The sequence below is a fragment of the Chiroxiphia lanceolata genome, chromosome 18, assembly GCF_009829145.1.
Source record: "Chiroxiphia lanceolata isolate bChiLan1 chromosome 18, bChiLan1.pri, whole genome shotgun sequence".
NCBI lineage: Eukaryota > Metazoa > Chordata > Aves > Passeriformes > Pipridae > Chiroxiphia > Chiroxiphia lanceolata.
The window spans coordinates 12,718,028-12,743,581 of NC_045654.1; the positions used below are offsets into that span (position 1 = coordinate 12,718,028).

At 42.7% G+C, this 25,554-nt stretch overlaps 1 protein-coding gene across 4 annotated transcripts in view; it reads right to left on the reverse strand.

Moving 5' to 3' along the window:
• Positions 1-25,554, reverse strand: part of GALNT9 (polypeptide N-acetylgalactosaminyltransferase 9) — a 134,104-nt gene that overhangs the window by 89,822 nt on the left and 18,728 nt on the right. For 3 of the 4 annotated variants that reach the window (XM_032706032.1, XM_032706029.1, XM_032706030.1), the window contains exons 2-3: positions 20,374-20,554; positions 337-503 (exon numbers count right to left, since the gene is read on the reverse strand). In XM_032706032.1, coding sequence (XP_032561923.1) covers positions 337-503; positions 20,374-20,540 — 334 coding nt within the window. In that variant the 5' untranslated portion in view covers positions 20,541-20,554. Of the gene's footprint in view, positions 1-336; positions 504-20,369; positions 20,555-25,554 lie in introns of those variants that run through there. The other variant, XM_032706031.1, reaches the window with a different exon arrangement.

A 25,554-nucleotide genomic window follows, 5' to 3' on the forward strand; every position in this document is an offset into this window, starting at 1 on the left:
TGTTTATTTGTTACACAAACAGTCAATATTTACTCACAGCTTTGTGCAAATGGCTCAATCAACCCCCTCATCAACAAACATGAACTCTTGCAAATTCTACTGACTTCAACAGAGGTATGTTAATTTATACCAACATATGAGTCGATTATTAGCTGTAAATCAGTGGTTGCATGTATGACCCTTCTCCCCCAGCTGCTTTAATGCAGAATGACTCAAAGGTGTTTCATCCAACGTTTAAAAAAAATAAGCATTTTGGCCAGCAGTGACCAAACTCCCTCTGCTTTACGTTTCACGTCTAGAAATCACAGAGCAGGAGGAAAGGCTGGGAATGCTCACCATTGTCACTGTTGTCATCCACCAGGATGATCTCCTTGAGCAGGTGGGAGGGGGTGTGGTTGACCACGCTGTGCACCGAGCGCAGGATGACTGAGAGCGCCTCGTTCACGAAGATGAACACCACGGAGATCTGGGGCAGGTCGTCGGGGTAGCTCATCTGTCTGCACCTGGAGGGAAGAAAAGGCACAATTAAAACCCAAGCAGCCACTGGGAGGCCAAGTGGGCTGAAGAGCATCCTCTCCTTCCTTGCTCTCCATCTCATACAGGGACTTGCAGACTTTGTCCTTTGTAACCCCGAACAAAGATGTGGCAAATGCTCAAAAGAAGCAACCCAGCCAGGAGCAGCAACCTGTATAAAACAAAGGGGATGAGCACACATGTTTGTAGCAGCTCTCACTCCCTGGAAGGTTAAAAGCACCTCTGCAAAACCAAAGGAATATCAATGACTTTGCTCAAAAACAACCTGCAGAAGGCCCACAGCGCTATGCCCCGGTTGTGCTCCCAGGGGAACCATCAGCAGGTCTGCTGGTAGCTCAGAACTGGATCTCCTACTTTCAAAACCAGGGCTCGCTCAAGCAAATTTTGCACTTGCCCATACAAGGAGCATTTGCCACCCTTTCTGACTTTGCAGTTTGTGCAGCAGTAACAAATGTGATGGCTGTTGTACAGGCACACACTGAAACATCTGCAAAACAGATCTGCTCCCTCTGAGCCATCACCTTGGAAGGCGGCTACATCCTGATCCACAGTTTGCTTTTGTGCTGCTCACTGACACATGTATGTTACCATAGACCATTTTGAGAGGAAAAACTGAGGCCTGGAGAAGTCACACAGCACAGAGCAGAACTGCTGCTTCCCAAGCCCACAGCCCATGCCCTCTCTAACAGTCGTTATCACACTGCTTTATTTTAGTTGGAGCTCTCTCCCACTAGCAAATATTCTAACTTTAAAAAATACCTATGTGTTCTCACTGTCAAAAGCCATTCAGAATTACCACAGCAATTACTGAACCTGCTCTCTAAAATACCGCTAATTAAATCACAGGGAATGACTTTTCCTGCTCTTATCAAACTTTCTGACCTCTTTGCTCATTACTTTGGCATAACAATCACTTTTTTTCCCCACTCTCAGCAGTCATGGGGATAGGGAGGGCGACAAATGCTTGACTGCTGAGTAACCTCTGGAAATCAGTTATGAATTCTAGTAAAGTGCAATTATTCATAACTCCTCATCCCAGCAGTACTTGCCCAGGGACCTGAGTACTTGTCACTGATTACAGTGTTACTGCATCAACACTCAGAGCTGGCAGGAAAGAAGGGACGAGAGAAAACATGTAACCGAAGTCCGGAGATAAAAAGGAGGTTGTGGCAGAGGAGGAGGGAGTACAGCAAGAACGAGAGGTCAGTCAAAGCAGCATTTACTACATAGAGGGACAAGCAATTAAAGGAAAGGTGGGATGACCACAAGTGTCAGAAGTAGAGAGGCACCTGGGTTAGGTCCATCCCTATCCCTTCTCACTGCACCTTCCTTCTGCCAGTTCTCCCCTTTTTCTGCGAGGAGGAGGACATAGCTGAAAAATTGCATTATGGCTGCATTTGGAAAGAACACTCTGACCATTACATATTGGAATATCTTGGGTAATCCCAATGCAACAGGAACATCTAGATGGGCAAAGGCAAAGCTCATAATTTAGCAGTGGTTTAAAAGCTGTCATGGTTTTATTTATTGCAGTGAGGATGAAGAACAGCAAAAGCAGCTGTCCAGCTGAGTAGACTTTTCAAAGCATAGCAGTGATTTAGGAGTTTATTTCCTTCAGACTTCAAGTCAACCTTGAACTCCCAGCTCCTTAGGTCAGAAAATGAGATGGATGTGCTGAGGCAGTCAGGAGGAAGTACTGGTCCACTGACAAACGCTTCTGATGATGTTTGAGAGCATGAGCAATCCCAGTTAAGGGGCCTTTCCTTAAAAATCAGTGGGTGCTTAAGTGCTTTGCTGGATTGTCGCCCAAGTTCTTCCCAATGTCTTCTCTAATTGGATACCAGTCACAGCAATTTACAGTTAATACTTCCTTTATTCCAAGAAACTCTAACCAGCAGTTGACACGCTGAGCCAAACAGTGACATTAGCAAGTCACACAGAAGAACACACTGCCATCAGAGCACAACCATGGCTGTCACCTCCTGCCACCTCTGCTTGGCCAGAGGCTGACAAAAGACCGAGTGCACTGCAGTGGGTCAGTCCTGTCTGTGTGCAAGGCAGACAAAGTCAGAGTGTCAGGACACGTGAAGCATCAGGCAAGACACCAGTGGGCTAGTGATGGAGGAGCTTAGCATGAGACTGGTCATGTTTATTATTTCTTATGAGAAGAAAATTACCAGGAATGTGAAGAAATCAAACTGTACAAAGAGGTCCTAGCAAGGCACACCCTCATAATCCTTCAGCCTTACCACCAAGAGAACTGTGATATTAAGAAACCATCCCTTTTTGGCAGCCCTGATGCTGTGCAGTGGAGTGCCTGGGTGTCTAAGGCACCCCAGTGCTCTGCCAGAGAAGGGAGCTGGGCACCAGCACGCTCTCCACTTCTCTGCACTAGGTATGACCACATTGTGAACTCTGGTAGCTGGGTGAGGGAGGAAAATTACAGTAATTGATGGCTGAAACTTGGCCTCATTAACACCCAACACTGCTGAGTTCGGGAAGAATTGAGAGCATACACTTGACCTCTGTGGTAGGAAACGATGGTCTGAGCTGGCCAGGCACAGCTTACATTTAATATTAGTGTGATTTTAAATTAGCATTATGAACTGCCAGCAGGCCCCACAGTGCACAACCAGCAGAGGAGCTCAGGTCTGCATGGGAAGCAGGGCTTGTCTCCAGGGCAGGCAGGTGAACTGGGGAGGGACACACCAGGGATGTGTTTAGGAGCAGGGATCCCAAGCAAAGGCTGACAATGCCATGGCTGATCATTTCCATGGGCCAGCTGAGGATGGATTAGACCTGATATGTGAAACAACCCTTCAGGCATCTTTCATACAACATGCCAAGCATCAAACCTGAGGTGTCCTGCTGTTGTCTCGGGAAAGGTCTTTGAGTGTTCTCACTCTGTATTTGCTACTGCAGAGCTTGGCCAGCAACCCAGAGGTATTGCCTTTGTACATGACAGAGAGCTTGATGTCAGGTCATTTTTCTCTGTTCTGGAGACGATTTTCACTCATTCTTTACCTTGCATTGAATCAGTTGCTTAAATGAACATTTCCCAGCCAGCCTCCTGAGCCCAGCTGTGAGCACTGTCTTTGCAGGCATAAGAAAACAGGAAAAGCTCTTCAGCTGGCAGACCAGAACCTTGGAAATAAAATCATGTACTAACATATAAATGTCATAGATTAGAAACTGGGACATGAGAAAACAAAAGCTACTCAGCTGCACAAGAACCTGCTCACGGCAACCTTGTAAGCTGGGAGGCAATAAAGGGAAGGAAATTTTCTTTTGTCTGAACCTTCATTCCCTGATAGATGTATTTACTCTATTTGTATCTGATCTAACAGAAACATGTGAAGTCCTCTGTTTATCAGAGCTGCTCTTACAGCCCATTTGGGTTGCACTATTTTTCTGAGGGACTGACACTGCAGCCACGCAGGTAGTTCAGTGCATTACCAAGGAAAGAAAAATCCTTCCTGCTCTATTTCCCCTGCCTTCTCTCCTGTCTGCAAACTTGCTAAAGTCTAAAAATGAGTTTTGCTTGCAGACCTTAATATACTGAGTTTGGAAATGGATTAGGCAATGCATTTAGAGATTTCTGACAGCTTTACCCTTCAGGAAGAAATGCAAACAAAATTAAAGCTGCTTCATGAATCCTTAAAGTATTTAATACAAGATATGTTTTTCCAATGAACCACTGGGATGGAGATGACTGTGGGTTCTTCTCCTTAACAAACTTGATGAAATTGCTGGGCTTGAAGAAACTTCTGCAGTTCTGGCACAAAAAAAACCCCTACCCCAACATGCTCTGTACCTTGAAAGCTGCAGAATGGTCTGTGTTCGTGTTTTACAGCCACAGTAGGAGAAGGAGGTGGAACAGCTCCTCATTTGGTACATGATCAATGAAAGGACAAAGATAAATATCAATAAGATTGTTGAATTCTTGCTCATTAACGGTAACAAATACTACTTTTAATCATCAGGTCAATGTGTATTTTGAGCCCAGTTAAACCACAGGCTCAGAGTAGTCTTACCTACACGGTTACCTTTTAGTACCTAAATGCTGCTGTGACTTCTGTAGGCACAGACGATTCACCACAGCTAAATCACTGAATTTAGTGGCGAGTTCAACGCTTGATTTCCTTCTCCAGAAACCCACTGAGGCTTTACAGCCAGTGCTGGATGTAACAGTAACTTTTGAGCTGCAGAAATAAAGCAGCATTGCTTTCCTGTTCCACACTGGCACAACAGTGAAAACGTGACAAGCTGCAAACATCTCCTTCCCCAGCATGGGATCCAGCTGCTGACCAGTCTGCAGCAAAAGCAGTGACAGGCTACAAAACTGATTAGCTTCATGGATCATGAATCTGTCACCCAGAGGCTCCAACTCCTTCCTAATTAATTCTCCTTCTCAACAGAAGGTGTTAACTGCATTATACCATAACATTCTCTTTCCAGTAAGAACGGATTTTCCTGCCCTATCCAAATGGGGAAAAAAAAACCCAAATAGACAATTTTTGAACTTAAGGCTTGCTCTTACTTTCCCCTCCCATTTTGCAGCTCATGGACAGAATTCCCTAAGAATCACATAATACAAATACAACTGTGATCAAGGGAGCAGTGGAACAGAACATTGATGCTCTTGAGAAAAGCAGCCCATTGTATTTACAACTAAGGTAAAAAGTGAGACATTTTCAGAAAAACTAGAACTTATGGTGATAGCAGGAGATACCTTCTTCACAGACTGTGTTCCTTATGGAACAGCCTCCACTTTGATTTATCCAACAGAATAAAAATCAACACCTTCTCCTTTCTCCTTAATTTATTTGGAGAGGTGCAGGTACAAGATACAGAGCAATTCTTGTCAGTGCTGTAAGTCAGAGAAAATCCATTAAAATAACCCTTCCTCCATCTTTTCTGGAACACAGTAGTGCTGATGGTTATTTTCACATAAAGTGAGATCTTAAATCTACTCCTTTTTTCATATGTCCCTTGACACATTTTTTCTTATTTCGCATCCAAAAGTCTAAGAAAGAAACCCCCCACATTCACCAGCAAGAAACCAGGCCAAATCCTTGTTCCTGAGCCAACCTCAGACATTTCCTGTAGCAAGAAGAAGTGTCCTTTCATGTCAACCACAAACGATGGCACTACACCATGAGTCTTCCAGCACACACCTAGTCCTGGGAATTTCCCGTATTTCCAGGCTGAACAATTGGATTTCATGTCTGCAGGATTTGCAGAATGAAGAACAGCAGCAGCCTTTTTAAAATAACTGTCTTTTATACCTTAGAACTCTCTCTTCTCTGTCCTATTTCAGACAGGAAAGACCAAATTTACAGGAATTTCTGTCCTGTGACACATCCATGAAGGAGAGAGCCCTTTCAAGCTGGGACTCAGGCAGTTCCCAGGTACAGTAAAGTTCCCCATGAAGTTGTAATAATACACATTGGACAAGTGTTTCCTGAGAACCAGACAATTTACTTTTTGCCCTTTTTCCTTTCTTTTTAAATTCCAGGCCAGTACAACTGTGACTAAGTGCTCTGCACAAAAAAAAAAAACCCACAAACCAACAAACAAACAATACATGTTTGTGCCTTTTGTTTTATAGCACACTTGTTCTATTTGGTTTAATTCCTCCCTTCTCTATGACAAATTATTGTATGTTTATAGTAGAAAGCCCTGAGAACTGTCAATCAGTGACTGATAGCACAATATATATGCATAGTTAACATACACAGCATGAAGATGACTCTGCTCATAAAGAATATTAACCCTTATATCTAGGATTATTAGACTCTTCAAAAGTAGTTGCTGCACACATAAAATAAGAGGCCTTCTATTTTAGTGAGCTATTTCTGGCTTTCCTCAGGCAAACAATACCAGAAACATGCCATCACATCTAATACTATTATTGATTTATACATATAAAAATGCTAAAACTAGTTTCAATCACTTTTAAAACAAACCCCTTTATTAACATGAAAAATGGCTGAAAGCTCCCGCTCAGATCCCTCCGTAGTAAAAAGCATTCGCCTTTTTTTGGGAACTTAACTGGAGTCACTAATATGTTTTGAAATACCATCTGTAAAAAATTTCCACTCTATCCCCTGGTGTGCCCGCTCAGATCTGCCTCTGGCTGTATGCATGCTGCATCACAAAGCATTAGGCTCATTGGAAATTAATGGAGAAGCTGAGATCTGCTTTCAAATGCTTTTGAAAAATCCCCAAAGAAAACACATTCCCCCCGTGCAACTTTATTTTTAATGGTGCTGCACTTAAATTTAAGGAAGAGCCTCAACTAAATTTCAAGTGGTATGTATTCTGCCTAATTTTAGGTGATTAAACACAAATGGCTTGTTCAGTGATTCCCTAGATTTCACAAAGATCCTGCTCACTGGTCCAACTGGATTTTTAGCTTGTGTCCTTTAAAAGTAAAAATTAGACAAGAATTGTCTTTTTAAAAAAAAAACATAAAGGTGGTCTTACAAAATTCTGCTTTGACATTGGAGAGCTCTTTGAACTGAAATATAAACGTCAATGAAAATGGTGAAGTGATACCAAACAAAGGCAAAACTAAAGGCATTGTGTCAAGTTGATTCAAAGTTCTCACCAGCAAAACATATGCTAACTACCTTTAGTCCAACTTTTTAAAGCTTAATTCTGGGAACCATCTTGTCCACAGAGAACAGAGAACATACACTCTCATCTCAGAGCTTCACCAAAACTAAACCCTCACGTTTCAAACAGGGAAGGTTCACAAAGAGCCCTCCAAGAAGCCAGAAAATGTTGTCTAGGGTGCATTCCCAAAATTGGCTGCTACCCTGGGGCACCACTTGCTGTTCCTGCCACCAAAGGTCATTGCTCTCCCATCAGCAGTGGGAAGGCAGCTGTCCATCTGCACCTCCAGCAGCCACTGTGAGCACACCTCCCGTTAAGAAGTACTTTTCCACTCAAGGTGATGCATCAAGATCCCAGAAAAGGTTCTTTATGGCAAAGGAAGAATTAATCCCAGCAGGTCTGCAGGGAGTGAGATGGTAACAGCCCAGATATCCAAAAGCAGACTACATATCTGAAGAAAACCACCTTCTCTGAAGTGCAGCTCCTATTGAGTTCTGAGTCCATGCCAGACATCAGGGAAAAACAGTGGAGTTGATGAAATCAAAGGCATTATTTTCAATAAATAATGTATAAGAGTAAACTCACCATTTTCCATCTGCATGGAACAGTTGGCTGTACCCTTGAAGCTATTTGTTATTCAGATAATAATATGTAAATACAGAAAGTTATCCTGGACTATTAAAAAATGTACCGCAAGTATTTAATATTAAAAATTCAAGGCACTTTTGCTGAATTTTGACTATCTCACTCCCTCAGCTGGTGTTGCTGCTGCTGGACAGAGGTTGAATATCACAGTGTTCCCTAGAAATGTAGGGCAATAAAGAAGTTTTCAAGGTAAGTGCTGCAGAGCTCTTCACAAATTTCATTACAGGTTTGCTGTCACACTGCAGTGTGGTGGTAAGGAGGAGAATAGAGGAATGCAATAACTTTCCACTATTATTTCAGCTAACAATGTTTTTTATGGTCTTGGGAGGATATACAACAATGTTTGGCAAACAGTCCCTTCTTTAATGGGCTCCAGTGTATTTCACAGGAGACCAGCTTTAATCTTTGGTCAAATTCTGTTACGCAGCAGAATGTTTCTCTCTACCTATGTACAAACACAGGATGACTGGAGGAGTAAACCACCAAATGGGAGGTCAGCCATAAACTGGGTTTCACTGCCTGCCAAAACTGCAGTGAGAAGCTCTTACTCTTGCCTGGTCCCAGCAGCTGCAAGGCTGGTTGTAGCCCAGAAAGGTAATACCTCCCTGGTAATCCCAGCACCTGGCTGAGGTGTGCACAAGCTGATTTCACTAACCAGTAATGGCCTTGAAATGTTTGAACAGTGGTCACAGGCTTCCTCCTCCTTCTTTAAATGATCCATTTCTATCAGAGTGAAAACAGACCAACTTTATGGCATGTGGGAAGAATTATGGTTCAAACAGAGCAGTGTTCCAAGAACAAAGGCATAAAGGACATTGATTTAGCACTGAAAATGGGAGTGTTAAATCCATGATGTTTAGATGCTCTATATGGGATTGAGCTGAGCCTGGTGGTAACAGCAGCATGTTTAGAAAAGGCCTGAGTCAGGCAGGGAGGACAAATGAAGGTGTACGTGCTCTGTGTGTTCCCTCTAGACAGGGGTAGGAAACTGCCTGACAACCAGATGATGGAGCACATCCCAAGATCTCAATGAACTCTGGATCAGGATCCCATAGGATAAATCATTAGGCAAGAGCACTCAGATCCTGAAGTGCAGATGGGACTTTACTCCTCTCTACATCTTTCCCAGTGATACTTGCAGGATTGTTCTTTATATATTATAACTACTTCAAGAAATGTCCTCTTCAAGTAAAGCAGTTAAGCATGTCTTAACTTCACTAGGGTTATTCATACACTTAAAACTAGGAACATATTTAAGTGCTTCACTGGACTGGAGCCTAATTGTACTTTTATAGCTTTTGTTTAAATTAAAGGCTAGTTAGAGGTGAACAGCACAGTATTCAACAATTTCACGCACTCAGAAGTTAAATGTTAATAACAGTCTCTTATCTTCTAAGTATTTCTATATCTTCAGTTCATATAACTTTAGAAAACACTGGCATTTTGACTTGGTTTTGGTTACATTTAGAAATGAAAACATTTTTTAAAAATCCAGCCACATTTACTGTCTAGCACAAAGCTAACACCTAGAACACACACTTCACAGCAGGAAAACAGTGCAATACATTTATATTTATGAGCTCTTATCCTAATTAAAAAAAAAAACCAAACCAAAACCAAACAGGTCAACATATGCTTACTTTTCACTCAGGCTGACAGAAATCAGGCACAGATCCTGGAACAGGTAACGTGCAGAAGTATGACTGTGAATTTGAGCAGCCAAGGACACGCGTTAGTCTTTTCCTGACTCTGAGAAGATCTGGTCATTGTAGCACTTCAACTTTCATGCACTGCTCCTGCCCACACTGGTGTGCTGAGAAACAACTGCCTTTTCCACTCTGTGTTATCTGGCATCTTTTCCCACTTGCCTCCAGAAGTGATGACCCTGCCCCCTTAGCATTCCCATTAACTGTGTGCCCAGCAGGCTGAGCCTCTGTGCACAGCCCTGCCCTTCCTCATCCCTCATCTGTAGACACACACATTCACCCTGTTCCATCCAGAATATTTGCTCAAGCCTCTACTTAGAAAAAGTTTCCCCCCACTGCTTCCACAGATTCCCAGATGTGTCAGGCAGAGGAGCTGAGTGCTCCTCCCTGAGCAAACACAACACAAATTCCCTGTCTCTTGGTACATGTGGGTTAATAACACCAAGGCAATAAGCCAGTGGACTAGCCAGAGGTCAAGCATTTGTTTTCAGGCAACGTAGAAAATACAGGAGCAAAGCTTCAATGTCATTTTTATCTTGAGTTTAATGTAAACTGCACCATGACCCTCTGGGAGAACTGTGTCCTAATGAAACATCCACAGCGGGGACGAAAGCTCACTCCAGTTGCTGAATGAGACAACTGTTCACTTCATGGATGGAAATAACCAGGATTTATGCCTTTCCTCTGAAATTTTAGGGGTACAGACTAACTTAGCAACAACACCCACGGGTATTTTAGTGCACTGCTTTAATTATTATTGCTGCTATTAATATTCTACCATTAGTCAAGTCTGAACCACCGTGTCTGCCAGAGGTGTGTTTCATGCCACCCCAGAGGGCAGCCCTCTGAGAGGGCATTCAGAAGACAAAATACATAAATGCAGACTAGCAAAAGTCTGGGAGTGTGGCATAAATAATATACTCATCCCTTGGAGCACAGAAGAAAATAAACTAATTAAAGAACTATTTGACAACCTGAAGGCATCTCACACAGGTAAAATGTAATGCCAGGGGGTTTCGTTTCTGGAAGCTGAGGAACAGGGAGCTTTGTGCAGAAGTAATACACAGAGATGACATGTCCAGTAATTTAAAGCTGCCTAATGCCTCACTGATAAATCCTGAGCACCACCAGAAATTGTGGGTGCACTTCTTAGGCCAAGGGAACAGGGATTTTGCCTGATGCTTGCATGGCAGTTGTCCTCATGTTCTCTGTTTAGTTCAGACACAGAAGGAGAGAGATGTATTTGTGCTGGGTATCCAGCTCTGCTGTTGTCCTCCACTGAAGGGCTTCCTGTCACTGCATAAGTGATCCCTACAAAATGTATCACCTATAACTGAATTCTCTGCAGGAAACAGAGGGGTTTTCGCCAGCTTGAAGTTCTGAGACTTAGTAACACACATGGCAAGATGCCTCCTTCACAAGGGTTATTTAAACACCCTGCACAGCCAAGGAACAGACAACAGAGATCAGCCTGGTGCTGGCTTTACAACGAGGCAACAAGACACAGGCTCCTACTCCTCAAGGCTTGTCCCACATTTCACAGGAAGTCTCCAGGTGGGAACATGCAGCTGCTGCAGGATTTCTTGTGGCCAAAGGGATGCAGGCCAAAACTGCACAATGAGTTCTTATTAAGACAGCCAGTTGGTTTGGCAGAAATAGGGAAAAGAGTGCACAGACTGCATGGGAAGCAACTGTCCCTGGACCTCCTTTTGGAGCTGCATCCAGCAAGGTGACCTGGTTGGACGATGGTTTGTTTTTGAGACTGCAGCAGAAGGTCTAGAAGCAATATAACACAAGCCAAGAACGTTTCAGAAAGCTGGAGGAACAGGAAATAGAGGCCCCATACTTCAATATCATAAAACTTTCAAACAACTTAACTGGCAGGTGCTGTTTCAGAGAAACAAAACCTTGGAAAGCATCTAGATCAAGCTAATCAAGACAGGGAGCTTATGTTTGCTGCCCTGTAACTGTCAAGTCCTTCTGGCTCTGGCTATTTTAAGAGTCTCTCACTTTTATTAGCACTAAATTCACTCAAAATAGGAGACACAGGCAAAACAAGCAAGAACTGACACTATTAAAATGAAACACTGCATCAACTTGGGAGTTCACAATTCAGTTTTATTTCAGACAGAAGAGTAAATTGTCTGACATTTTGGCCTGTTCACGTTTTTATCACAAAGACACAAACAACAACTAAAATACCTTGAGGTTATGTGACCTGAAACCTTGACTTTCCTATACTATGAAACCTATCCAAATAAAATAGGAATCAGAACTTCCTAATCTTTAAAGTTACACAAGGAAGACATTCGGAGATAATACATATCTCACATTGTCAGCAGAACTAAATTTGCATACATATTTTAAGAAAGAAAAGGGGAACCTTATTTCAAACCATTAGAACTCCTTCAAAGCCCTAAAAAGAATCTCAGGTGTAGTGTAACAGAGATAACACGCAAGGAAACATAAAAGGAAAAGAAATACCACGCTGAATTCATTGCCTGTCTTGTTCTGTTACTTCTTTTTATCCTGTAATGTGACACCATGGAGTGTAACATAACATGACAGCTCAGAAATGTACAGGAATACCCTTTTCTCCCTGGAAGTGATAGCGGGCATCAACCATCCGTGGGCCCAGGGGAGGGAAACGAAAGAACCTGAAATGCCACACACGGCTGGAAGCCCTGGCTGGATCTCAGCAGTGCTTCTGCACTACAGATACGTATTTACCTGTCAAGGAACAGCTTACACAGTTTGAAGACTGCTCTTCTAGAGGAGGAAATACTCCTCCTTCTATGGAAATACTGTGGTTCCTAAGTTCAAATAATTACCCCAAGCAGTTGTGCTTAAGGTCACACAGGACACGTTTAGTTACGATAGGTAAGAAAAGCCGAGGGATGCAAAACAGCTTTCTGATCACCTTGTCTTTTCCTCCCAGATGAAAACTGGGCTGCAGCCACAGCTTTGCCTCTGCAGCTGCTGGCTGGGGGGACCTTACCCAGGCTGCCCATAGTGGCAGGTTGTTCTTCCATGTGTGTTGCTAATACAGACATTCCCTCTCATTTCTGCATGCCTTGGAGCATTCAGCATTTGGGATTCACCTGAAATGCTATTTAAGCTGGTTGTCCCAGGTTTTTGGGGGAGAGACCTGCAGAGGACATGACACACTGTACATGATTTTCTCCACTGACCATAAAGGCAGCCAAGTCGATCACCTTAAATTAGATGTCTAATTTTTAGTCAGTGTTATGCAATCCAGCTCAGGTAAACTATTCATGTATTCGAGAGTACGTTCTGGTGCAGACAAATTGCAGGGAATGGCTTCCAGTCTCACTGCATTTAAACACAACACTGCAATCAGTTACTTTTCATGCTCCCCAGTTAATCAAATTCAGCCTTCACTAAATCTACATTTATTAGTGCTGACAGTCATGCAGAACTTGTCTTCAACAATTAATATACACAAAGGCATTGCAAAAATGTAAAAGAGGAAAATTACTGCATTTGAACAGAAGGTGGCTTCTTGGAAAAGGTTGTTAATTTTTGTGATTCTTTTTAATTTAGCCTTTCTGGTGCTCCTTTCATTATCCCACGGGTCAGTGTTAATAATCAAGACCAATGTTATACACTTTGCAGTATAATTAAAGTCACTACTTAATTGGAAAGCCCAGCACTAAACAAAAGGGAATCAATAATGAATCTAATGGGAAAAGCCAGAGAAAACTTCTATCAGATATCAGAAATAGCTGTGAGATATTGCCACGTGTCCAGCACTGCTACTGCAGAGACAGCATCGAGTCTGGCTGCTGGGGAGCCTCTGCTTATGAGTTATGTCCTGCATAAAACCTGGGCACTGTCTGCCCAAAGCCTTGGGGGTCACCAATCCCTCAGCACAACCAAGCAGAAGGCAGAGGATTAGTGTAGTGCAGTCTGGGCAGTCTCGTGGTCCTACCTCAGGGTCATGCCCTACTGCTTGTCAAACCAAATCAGCCTGAGAACCTTCCTGGTAATGGCCTCAAAAAGGGGCTGGAAGGTTTCACAATATTTCTGATTATTATTATTGGGAAACACGGTCACTGTGTCAACCTGTTCATCAGTCTTTTCACTGGAGCAATTTAACATTGTACAACTAATTAAATATACAAAAGACCTAACAGTGAGCTGGGATTTGGGGGACAAAGGCTTGATCCCACATTCCAGTCGATATATTTATGCAAAGTGAGCAGAGCTCCAGCAGAGGTTGGGAGAAGACCTACAGTACCTTCATAAACAGGGTCAGGTCTCAGTGACAGCTACAGAGGGACTGTACAAATACAGAGCACTGGGGTGGAGGTGCTGGCAGTACCTGTGACCCACACAGAGTTTTCTTTCCCAGCCAAAGATTTTTTCCTCTCCTTCGAGGGGGACAGACAGTCCTTCTCAGACAGCTGCAGTCTGAGCCCTTTACAGCCAAATAAGAAACACTTCCCAAAATGCAGTGATAAGCCTTTGGCATACACAGGGATACACAAATAAGCACAACTGGCCCAGAGGCAGCAGCATGAGCGAATTTAGGTTGTCAGCTGATATCCCAAATGAACTGAGTCAGAACTACACCACTGAACACGGAGGAGTAGCTGCTCAGAGCCCAGTTCACTGCAGAGGAAGCAGCACAGGAATTTTCTCACTCCACACCAGTTCCTTCTGCTCTAGGGCAAGACAGAAGTCGGCTCACACTTGGGTCCCTCTCTCTGGAACTGTATCACCAGCTGTGCACACAGATGATGTGTGTGCAAAGGCCTGTGCTGTTCCCCACAGCCCGAGGGAAATGTCCAGCCTGTGTAACTCAGCAAAGCTGGGAGAGATCCACACCAAGTCCCAGAGCATGTGTACACACATGCCCCTCTGCACTGTTCAAAATCCACATCTGGACATTGATTTGGGATCTAATTAAAACACTTCACTTAGTTTCATGTCTTACTGAATTTCCCTCCCATAAACAATCCTAATCTGTTGCCCAGAGGTAATTCTGTCTGCTCCATTTTCCGCCTCTGTTTTTCCTTCTCTCTGCTTCAATTTATGTCATATGCTCAGAGTGGCCAAACGGGGTTTTCAGAATTTTAGCATGATTTTTCAGATTCACTGAGAGCGGGTGCAAAAGAAAAAAAAAAGTCAAATGTCTTCCTACTAAAAATAAACCTAACTGAAATCCAAATATCGTGCCTATAATGTGATTGTGAAACACTGTCAGCTGAAAAAAACCAAAATGTTTAATTTTAACTAATGTTTCTCTTTACCACGACCTGGTATTTAATCTGAAAGTATTGGTAGAAGCTAGAGCTAGAAAATTCATCACTTTAATGTTTTTTAAATGGGAAACTATATGTTTCATTGGTCTAAATATTTTCTTTTAATAAGACATTTCACAGAAGATGTTCAGCCTGATACAAAATATTTTTAGGCCTTTTTTTTTTCCTAGTTGTCATTTTCCACTAATCAGAAATTCTGATTCCTGGAAAGCTCTGATCTGTTCCACTTCAAATATTCCTTGCAAAGAGGCCCGTTCCATCACCCTCTGGTTAACCTGGAAAGAATCCTAAGGGTCTGCTTTAATTTGGAATTTCTTGTGTCGTTTTTCTAAGTGGCCCAAAGAACACCCCGTGTCCCCAGAGGGTCTGAGAAATGGGTCACGAGGCAGAACAAGCGGCAGAGGTGGAGAAAAATCAAATCATAGCAAACCTGGCTGATGCTCTTTGAGAGCCATCTGCCTTCATGCCCTGCTCCAGCAGCGACAGCCAACGCAGCTGGGCAGAGGAGCTGCAGGGGCTACACTGATCCTACCACACCACTGACCCTCCTCCCACAACAGAAACCACAAACACACACGTGCTGTGGCTCCAGAGAGCTGCTGGCTGATGGCTCACACACCACAGCGAGTCCTCAGAGCTCTGCAGCCAAAAGGAAGGGTCAAAATTAAAGGTGATGGTGTTGCCTTCTCCAGTGGCTGGAGATCACAGGACCATCTCTGACAGAAGGGCTGTCTGCTCACTCCTGGCCTCACACCAGTTATTAAACCCTTGAATGAACAAATCAGAGGCCTATTTACCAAGTCTGCCCCCTTGATAGCACTATTTGATCAACTGCAGAATTCTTTTTGATAGGTAATTAAAAAGGCTTTTCCTTAGGTATAGGGTGGATTGAACCATTAATTACACTTCAAGGCCCAAGAGATGCAATTCCTTTGCTATTGTGAACTGTCTATAGCAAGCCACGAAAACGCTCTCCTCCGTGAAAGAACGGAATAAATGAAAGCAATTTCCTCGAGACCCAGATTTCTCTGTGCTTTGTGGCTAAAGACTCGGGTTGCCACGGCATTAATAAGTTTGTTCTTTGGGGCTGAATTTTCTCAATACAAACATCCATGACCGTAACACAAAGAAATATCTTCTGATAGAGCCAGCAGACTGAATCCATATATTAGTATTATTGCTATCACCGAACTGCCACAATGCACTCGGCATCGAGTTGCACAAAAAAAGATCAGTTAAAGTTCCTCACCAAGCAGCGACAATTTTGTGTAAAAGCCAATTTAGCCATTATGGAAGCTCCAGGATCATATTAACTTTTCTCAAAAGTATGCATAATGCATCACAGCAAGGGATTTTGACAAGTGCGTGTGCGTATGTGCGTCTCGGTGTGTGGACGTGTCCTGCATGTAAAGAAACCCCAGAAGTTATTGAAGTTGCAAAGTCAAGTGGTAGAAAGTTAGAAAATGCCAAATTTACAGGTGCAGCACCTGTTCAATCCAACCCCTTGCTATCCAGCCTGTGCACCAGAAAGAACAGGGGAATTGATGTTATCCTGAGAGACGACGCTTCTGTTTGAAAGCATCTGGTTAGGTGACACTTCCCACTTTTCCAGGATGCTGCACTGTCAAACAAACAGCTTTTGTAAGTTTGGGGGCCTTTCCCCCTAACTTTGAATGACATTCCCTAAGGTTTTGATTTTTTCCATTTTATCTTTGATAAAGTCAAAAGGTACTGTCACATGGGGCTGCAGCCCCTCTGCCTTCATGCATGACTGGGAAGGATTGCGTCTGATCCTTTGTTACTGGAGCAGAGGCTTCGATTTTGTGCTACAGCTGGCAGCAGTGGAGGCTTTTATTCCCCCAGAAGGGCAGAGGGGTGGCTGCTGCCAGCCTGTTGTAGCAACACATGTCCCAGGCAAAGCTGTTCTCTTCCTCTGCTCTCAGTACCCACAGGGGTTTGGGTGGCTGACTGGTTCTTCTGCTGGGAAGTGCAGAATCTCCACCAAAATCTCAGCTCTGTTGCTCCAGATCTGCTTTTGACTATTCAGTGAGACACTGTCCCCTTTGACATTCTGGTAAGAAAGGCACGGAAAGAGCCCAGCAGATTCCACAGCATTCCCATGGGCAGGATTCAGGACTATTCTACATCTACATGTATTGGGAGAGATAAGTGATATAAATACACGTGCATTTTGAATATGGAAGAACACATATGAAAATCAATCCAACAGTACTTCAGCATTAAATAACACTTTTCCCACAGCACTACAGAGCAAGCTCTAGCTTAGCCATGTGCTTCCAAGGAAAAAATAACCTGTTCCTTACAAGAGAAGCTTCTCTTTCTTCCACTGCACAGAGGAAACGGGGTATGTTAGTGAGGGATAGAAAGTCCTGCTAATACTTTACTGTTGGGAAGAGAGATCAGGACATTAAACATCCTGAACTCTCTGCAACATACCTTCTACAGTGGTATAGCCCTTGAAAAAGTTCAGATACTGGTATTATTTATACATGTCTGATGGATATTTAAAAATCTCTGATACTGAGGAGAAGAGGCTGAGACATTAATTACACCGCGCCAGGATCAAACAATGATTTTGTAATTATTGTGTGATTTGTAATCACAACTGAGCTATTTACTGCATTGCTTCTATTTGGCACACAAACACAACATGCACAAAATCCTCTTGTCTCCCGTACTTCCAGCAATTCCTATCCTAAGGAAAAGGCTCCTGAGCTAAAAGGAGTATCTGCACTGGCAGCAGCAGGTAGGAAAGCAGAACATGATGTGAGAAAAGCATCCTGAGAGCAGGGCTGTCCACCCAGGCCTGAGACTTTGCTGCAGTGGAAGGACATGGAGGTGACTCCAATTTCAGAGCCTTCATGGTCACGCTGGCTGGTTGAACACCTCTGCAGTGTAACATAGTTCTTTAATTTGCTGCTTGGGGATGAAAATATCTCCCGAAAAGCAATTAAACTGCTGAATGTTTATGAGCCTATGCAAGGAGATGGAACAGAAGGCTTATCCTATCAGAGCAAGATAGTGGACAACAATAAGGGGGAGATCAAATATAAAATGAATTAAAAGATAATATTTGTGATCAAGCCTGGAATATTGCAAGTCTCACATTTTCATAGTGAAATCATGTTTACTTTAATAAATTGTGCCTATGCAATGCAGACTTGAGTATAAATTCTTCATATCTTTTATACCTACTTTTATGTGCAAATATGGAGATCTGACGATTTCAAATGGAAGCCAGAATGGAGAGAAAGGACAGTTTAGTACTTTGGGAATGCAAATTCAGGTAAGTGTTTTTATTCATAGACTGGCCACAGACTTTGCACGTGGCCTTGGACATTAATTCTAACTTGCTTCCCAATTTAAAAATGAGAAGTTCTGGGAATGACACGAATATAAATCACAAGGAAACTGAGAAAGGCTCAGTGATGCAGAGATGAGACCATTGGGCAATTCAGCATCTGGAGGTTTAGTTCTCTCCAGTACACAATTAGAGCAGAGTGCCTGAACCAAACAGTCAATCTCAGCTTTGGTACATGTGCTTCTTATGCTGGGGGCCCCAGAGCTGGATGCAACACTGCAGGTGGAGTCTCATGAGAATGGAGCAGAGGGGCAGAATCCCTCCCTCATCTGCTGCCCACAGCGCTGGGGATGAGCCCAGGATACATTTGGCTTTCTGGACTGTGAGTGCACATTACTGGGTCACTTTGAGCTTCCTGTCAACCAACACCCCCATGTCCTTCTCTTCAGGGCTACTCTCAATCCATGTAAGTCGACAAAACTCTTCATATAACAAGAGCTTCTCCCTTCTCCAAACTTTCACTCATATTTCACAGCAAATTCAATCTGAAGGGCTTTCCTGACTCGTAAGCATCCAGAGACAAGTGCATCAATTCCAGCATCCAGGTCTGACTAGAACCACCTCAAAAGTGTCAAAACATGACAAGGAAGGCAGTTCTCCCAGTAGCTCAGACAGTTTATCATGTAGCATGGCCTTATGAGATACCCAAAAGGAGCACGTCAAAAAGCTTATCTGAGCGACTCATCAAAGCTCCCAAGTAAAACGGTGGAAGAGTCTAATCTGAAGTGAAACATCACTGCATTGCAAATGCTCTCATGCCTCTGACAGCTGCTGAGCTAGATTTAAGCTCTGCAGCCTTTGCTTTTGTGTTTCCTAGCAGAACACATCTCATTTATCCTCATCCACCTGACCGCAGCAGCTGATAACAGCCCAGGTCAAACCTCACTGCCTTTCATTTGAGGAACTTCACATTGATTTCAAGGGTCTCTGGACCAGATCTGAGGCACAACTCCAATATCTGCATAACTACGGACTACTTCTTCCCCAGCATAATTCCATGATGGATTGTTATGGTACATCAAGAGAGAAGGAGAGGTGAGACCACTGAATAAGTCGGTGGACTTGCATCAAAAATGCAAGTCAGTAGGTTGGTTTCTCTTTGCCACTTCTGTTATCTAGGTTTTCTTTTCCACAGCAAGTGTTTGAGAAAACAAACGCTGAGTCAATACTTCTGAGATCAGATTAATATGCAGCACAGCTAATGAAATTTGTAGTTAAGCTGAAGTTTTGTCTTTGGCAGCTTGAACTGCCTAAAATCCTAATTCAATTGCAATCTACTCACAGAGCACAGCTGTTTTGCTTGGCTAAACTTTTCTCACCACTTAATAAGATATTTTTTTATTTAACTTTCAGTTCTGCCTAGGAGCCCCAGTGGGTCTTTTAAAACAGAAGATTATTATTAGAAATTAATTAAGTATTCTTTTCAATTCTGTCTCCTGAGAGCAACTAGGCATTGTTGCTGATCTCCTCTGCATTAAGACATTACTGATTGTCATTCATGGGATGACAGTGTGGATGTCTCATCTGGAAGATACATAACTCCATAAATATGAAAGATTTGAAAGATATTTAATACAAAATATAATAAATCAGCACAAATAATAAACATGTAATTGCAATGTCAAGCACAGCACAGGCGTGTGAAGACTATAAACTGCAGAATAAAAATAGACACACATTCCAAAGACAAAAAAAAAAATCTTACTGCAATTACAGGACCCCAATGGATTACACTTAGTCTGTGTTTCAGCACATTGCAAACCCCGGCTGAACAATTCTAAGAACATCAAATGTAATTAAAGACAGTTGATTAGATGTGTTGTGGTTTTTTTTAAGGAACCAGTGACTATAATGTGTTTGTTGCACTTCCCCCTCCCACTGCACAAGAAGGACAGACTAAGGCTGCCACCTCTGAAGGCTTTTTCTAAGAGAACCAAACCCAATAAGCACCAATAGCCTCATGTGGTATTTGATCTGAGGCCTTGAACGTGCATATTAATGCATTACTGACAGAATTAGCTGTGCATTTAACACAGCCCTTCATGCCTGAGATGGCTGTTGGTCTGTTTGATTTTCACTAAACTCAGGGGTATGACTAACTGGTGTCATACTCTGACCAGGAAGGGATATGAAGAGAAGAAAGCCATCACAACAATCAACTTCTTAAGTCTCAATAATAACGTGGAATTCAACTTACTTTTTTGGTCTGTAGTCAGGGATGGACCTGTCCAGTGATATCCTGTCACTGAGCTGGGCATTGTAACCATATTCTTCATACTTGGTCTCTGATTCGTGGCTATCATCTCTGAGGGTGGCAGCCATTCCCCCCTGGCCCAGGCCTCCTGGACCTTCAACTAATCCCATGGGCTTTGCCAGACCTAAATGAAATAGATTAAAAAAAAAAAAAAATCAAATTATTCATAAAAAGGAAATGGATAGAAACTCTTCTTTGACCACAAAATGTTTTCAGACAAATGAGATCTGAACTCCCACGAAGCTCAGCTCTGAAACCCTCATGGCTCTGTGGAAATTATCCTCAGCTTTTCAAACCAGAGTCCAAATCAACACATCTTGTAGAATCAGCGCATAATGAGCAAACTATAAAGAATGAATTAGCAGCTTTCACGATTTCTTCTTTTTCCAAAATGCCTAATTATTGTTAAGATAATTAAGAAAAAATTTTCCCGTAAGAACTGGAAGATTTCCCAGTATAGCCCATTATTGCTCCACTCATTTTAAGGGAGATACGTTGATTTCCACCACATGCAGATGTGTCATTAACTCCACATTAATGCCAGTTCTGGAACACATGTTGGACCTGAGGCATCTGCTCTGGGACTCTGAGCCCACTGCAGCTCCTGAAGGGTCCAGGTTTGGTTCCCATTTTGGGCACACAGCTATGGGCTGGTGACCAGCTTCTGCTGAGTAGGAAACACAGAGTAAATCTGATTCCACTGCATGAGTCAACAGACTGGCCAAGAAGACAAGCAGGAAAGTGTTCATGTCCTGCCTCAAACTGTGCAAGGAGAATCAAAGGAAACAGTCCTGGTGGGCTGAGCTGACCCCCAGCAGGAAGGTAGAGCACCTACTCCTGCTTATCAACTTTCTGCTATTAAAAAAACAAATAATGAATAAATCACGAGTTACCAGCACAAGACACTAAATCCTGGAGAATTTGGACCCAATGCAATAACTGGAGACAAGTCCAAACCACTGCACTGTGTTGAGCTGTTCCTTACTAAGACACCACTGAGCATGTTGGGTGTGAACAGGACTTATGACACTGGTTGTCATTTTCTAGTGCAGTCCTGACAGGTTCTATCTTCATTATTACAAGCATTGTGATGCCTAATATTATGATACTTGGGGCATTTAAGAAGGACTGTTTGAATTTTCTGTAAGAAAAGTGGAGAACAAGACAAATCATAGTTTCTCTTGAAACACGACTAAAACTCAAGAGTTGTCTTCATTTCAAACCACAGAAATTCTTCTACCTTACTAAGTGAAGCACTTCAATCCACATTCTGGAAATATTTTAAGGAGCTGCATTTTGAAGAAAATTGTAACATTTGTCCTTTTTGTTCTCATTTAGGATGAGAGGCTACTTGGCACTTTGACCAGCTTCAGTATTTAACATTACTTCCTTTGGAAAAACTAGAACAGAAGGAACTGATGTTGCCATCCCTGGCCTGACAATTATTCCTGGCTCGAGTAATTACAGAAATTACATGTCTGAGACTCTAAATCTCTCCCCACCCTAAAGGAAAAGCACAGTAGCCTAATCTTCCTGCATGATACAGTCTCAGACTGAACAGACACTAACAGCAAGCAGTGATGCTGCAAGCCTCTGCTTTACATGCCCAACATATGGAATCTTAAAGGGGGCTTGGTTTAGGAGGAAAGTCAGCAGTTCTCTCCAAAAAAAATCTCAATTTAGGCACTTCTAAAAAATAAATAAATAAACCCCCCCAGAAAACTAGGTACTTCACAAAGCCTATGTCCTTGAAAGACCTCAATGTGGAAATTCATTTGCTGATCATTTGGAATCATCTAGGCTGGGTTCTGATGTTACATCAAAGCAAATTGAAGATGACTTCATTAAAGTTAACTGACCTGCTTTGATGAAAGGGTCTCCAAGATGTGGCATGCTCATTTGACTTTAAACAACTATTTAATTCCAGTAGTTGAAAACTTTTTTCTTTATACTCTATGCTCTTGAAGTTTATGGAACAAAACACTTGCATCTTTATGGCACAAGTAATGAGAGAATGAACTTCCAACCCACAGGAAGCATCAGGCACTTTGCTACTTTTCTTATGAGGGAATCAGTTAGACAGCCTGCCAAACCATGCATAATGACTATTACTTCATCTACCTTTTTCCTGATATTCTAGCTCTTCATGCTGCTAATCTGATCTTGTTCTGATCTGATCTTGAAGGAGTCATCTCATGTCTCCCTTACTCTCAGAGCATATTTCTGTGAGGTTTTTTCTGCTTCTGTTACCCAAATTGTAGCTTACTCTGACTGACAGCTATTCTAGCAATGCAGTAATATTGACCAATATACAGCAGCAATTAACGAGACCACATTGCTTCATTCTTCAAGAAGAGCACTGAAGTGCCTCTAGAAGTTTTTGGGAACAATGAATACAGTATATATTATATATACATTGGTGTGTTAGATGCAGCAATTACAGGCAATGTTCTTCAATGCACAGTTGGTTAGCTAGACACAAGAGAACCACATCTCACATATTTGCATAGCATTTTCCATCTCAAAAGTTGATTTGCTGTTGCTTCAGCAAGTGCCTCCTCAACAGAGGGCTTTTTCCCATCACTACCTAATTCCAACTTGCTAACCTCAAAATCCACAGTTACTGCACTGGTCAGCCTTTTTGAAAAAACAGGAAAGGAGTGCCAGGTCAGCAGCATCTTCCCAAAAACAGGCTGGTATTAAGAGATGGGATCAGAAGACAGGTGATGGGAGAGAGTGTCACCCAGTCTGGCTGAAGCAGAGGCTGCTGCTGCTGCACAGGACACATCCACTCAGCACTTCCAGGCCCTCATCCAAGGGGTGCCCAACAGTCTGGGACCATTTGAGCAGAATGATCTCATCAGAGGCCTTCCAGCATGCCAGACATGGGAACAGCACCTGGGAGGGCACAGAGGAGCAGAGCACTCCACAGCAGTGCTCCCATGGGATGCATGAGTGGGCTGCCAAAGACAGAGAGGCAACAGAGAACAAGTCATTTGTGCCCCTTGCCTTGTGCTGCTCAGCAAAAACCCAGACAGCCTTCAGGGACACCTCACAGGAAAATTTATTCCCTTGGGTCTCTGGAACAACAGGGAAAGGGATACATTTCTGGAAATGCTGCTGTTCAGCAGGGAGACAATTGCTATTGATTTTAAATGCTGGGTGTTTAGGTCCTACACTGATGGGGACAGATGGGGAAGTACTTCTGGTTCAGCTTCCAGCATATTACCTGGGTTTTAGCCAAGGCAGAACAGGTAAGAGCACTTCTCTGTTTTCTTTTTTTGAAGCTTGTTGCAGGCTTCCAGATCCTCCTTTTCTCTTTGGGTTCCTTACCTGCAGTTCTAACTAGTGCCCATTTCACCCGTTTTTCCGTGGCATATGAAGCCAAAGAGGGCAGGGCACAGCAGCACTGCTGACAGTGGAACCTGCAGCTCGTGTCAGAGCCAAGGATTGAAATCATGGGGGTGGGCAGAAAGGGGATGCCCAGTGAGCTGCTGGTTTTAAAGCTGTCTTTTCTTTAAATTTTTTAGACAAAAAATAACCGCAGCCCAAACGCTGGAATTGGTCATAGCCAGTTCAGTGCTGCAGATGACAATGAGGTCACAAACAATTAGAGTCTGTCATTCATCTCAAATTTATTGCTCTCACTGCAGTGATTTCTGTGTAAGACAGAAATTGTTGGGAGAACGAAGAGCAGAATGAACTGGCCTTAGTTCCTTAACCAGATTAATTACTCCACAGGATGCCTAATTTTCTAGGAAGAAACGAGATCTTCTCTTTTTCATCATAAACCCTGTCACAATGGGAAAAGTACTAAAGAGATTTATGTGAGAAACTATGGTAAAAGCTAGATCAGATTACATCTGTGATTATTTTACTATTCTTTTTTTCTTATTTGCAACACAATTACAGGGAGCTGTAAATCAGGTTGAGTCAAGGTTCTCAGACAAAATTAACCTTTCGACAAATCAAAACAAAAATAAGTGATTGAAAATAATCATACAACCACATTCACAACAGTTTTCCCTTGACTCCTGTAAATACTGCACAAACTATGGTAAATGAAGAAATGACCATAACTAAAGAGTAGCTCTCTGCAATTATTCCTTGGAGAACAGAAAAAACGTGTTGCCTCACAGGCATAAATTTGCTGAGTGCATTAGCAGTTCAGTGCACCAACATTAAACCTGGGGAAGTATTTTACTTTTTTATTTTACTTTACCTTTTTACTTTACTTTATTTTACTGCATTTTGCAGTTGCAAGCAGGAAAAAAAATGCCAAACTTATTTGAAACTATTTTACTTTGCAAACAGCAGTATGCAGCACAAGGAGTTGGTAGTGTTTAGCTCATGATTCAATCTAAATGTTAAACAGAGCCTGGCCCTTAATTTTTGCATATCCTAACTTTCCATATCCCAACTCAGTTTCTCTCACCATGACCCTGAAGTAAGGCTACACAGTAGGTAAGATTTGCTGCTCAGAGAACTGATCTGAATTTTGCCCATATCAAAGGCGCTTACTTTCTGAGCCAGAAGGAATGCTGCCTGTGGAGGAGATTTAGTTTTACATACAGAAATATCCAGGAAATCCCATAGGGATACAAGCTCCAACTTTCTGCAAAGAGAAGAGCAACAAACAAAACCTGGTCCAATTCAAGTGACTCCAGCACTTCCATTTATCTGAAATCCAAAATGCAGTCTTATTTTTATATAGTTGTAGACCAGTTTGATGCATCTTTGTTTGAAAGGTTTACGGCCCCTGGTACCCAGTCTCAGCCCAAAGTATCTCTGCAGATACACCAGGGAGAAGACAAACAGCACCCTGTGGCTGATGGTTTGAAAAGGAAAAAAACTGCAACAACTTGTAAAGCTGAAGCACCTGATGTGCAACTTTTTGGCTCTATAAACTAGAAGGTGGGGTGGTTTTGTGCCTTGGCCTCATCTCCAGACCCCAAACAAAAAGCCTGAGAAAGTACTTCTCAGTCTTCATGCCCAGATGAGCAGGAATCCTGTGAGGAGACTGCTGAGTGCTGGTGAAGGGATGAAGGGATTTGGCAGCTCTGTCTGTAGGAGGGCTGCTCCTTTTCCACCCCCAGAAGCCAGTCAGGCACAGAGACTGCAGAA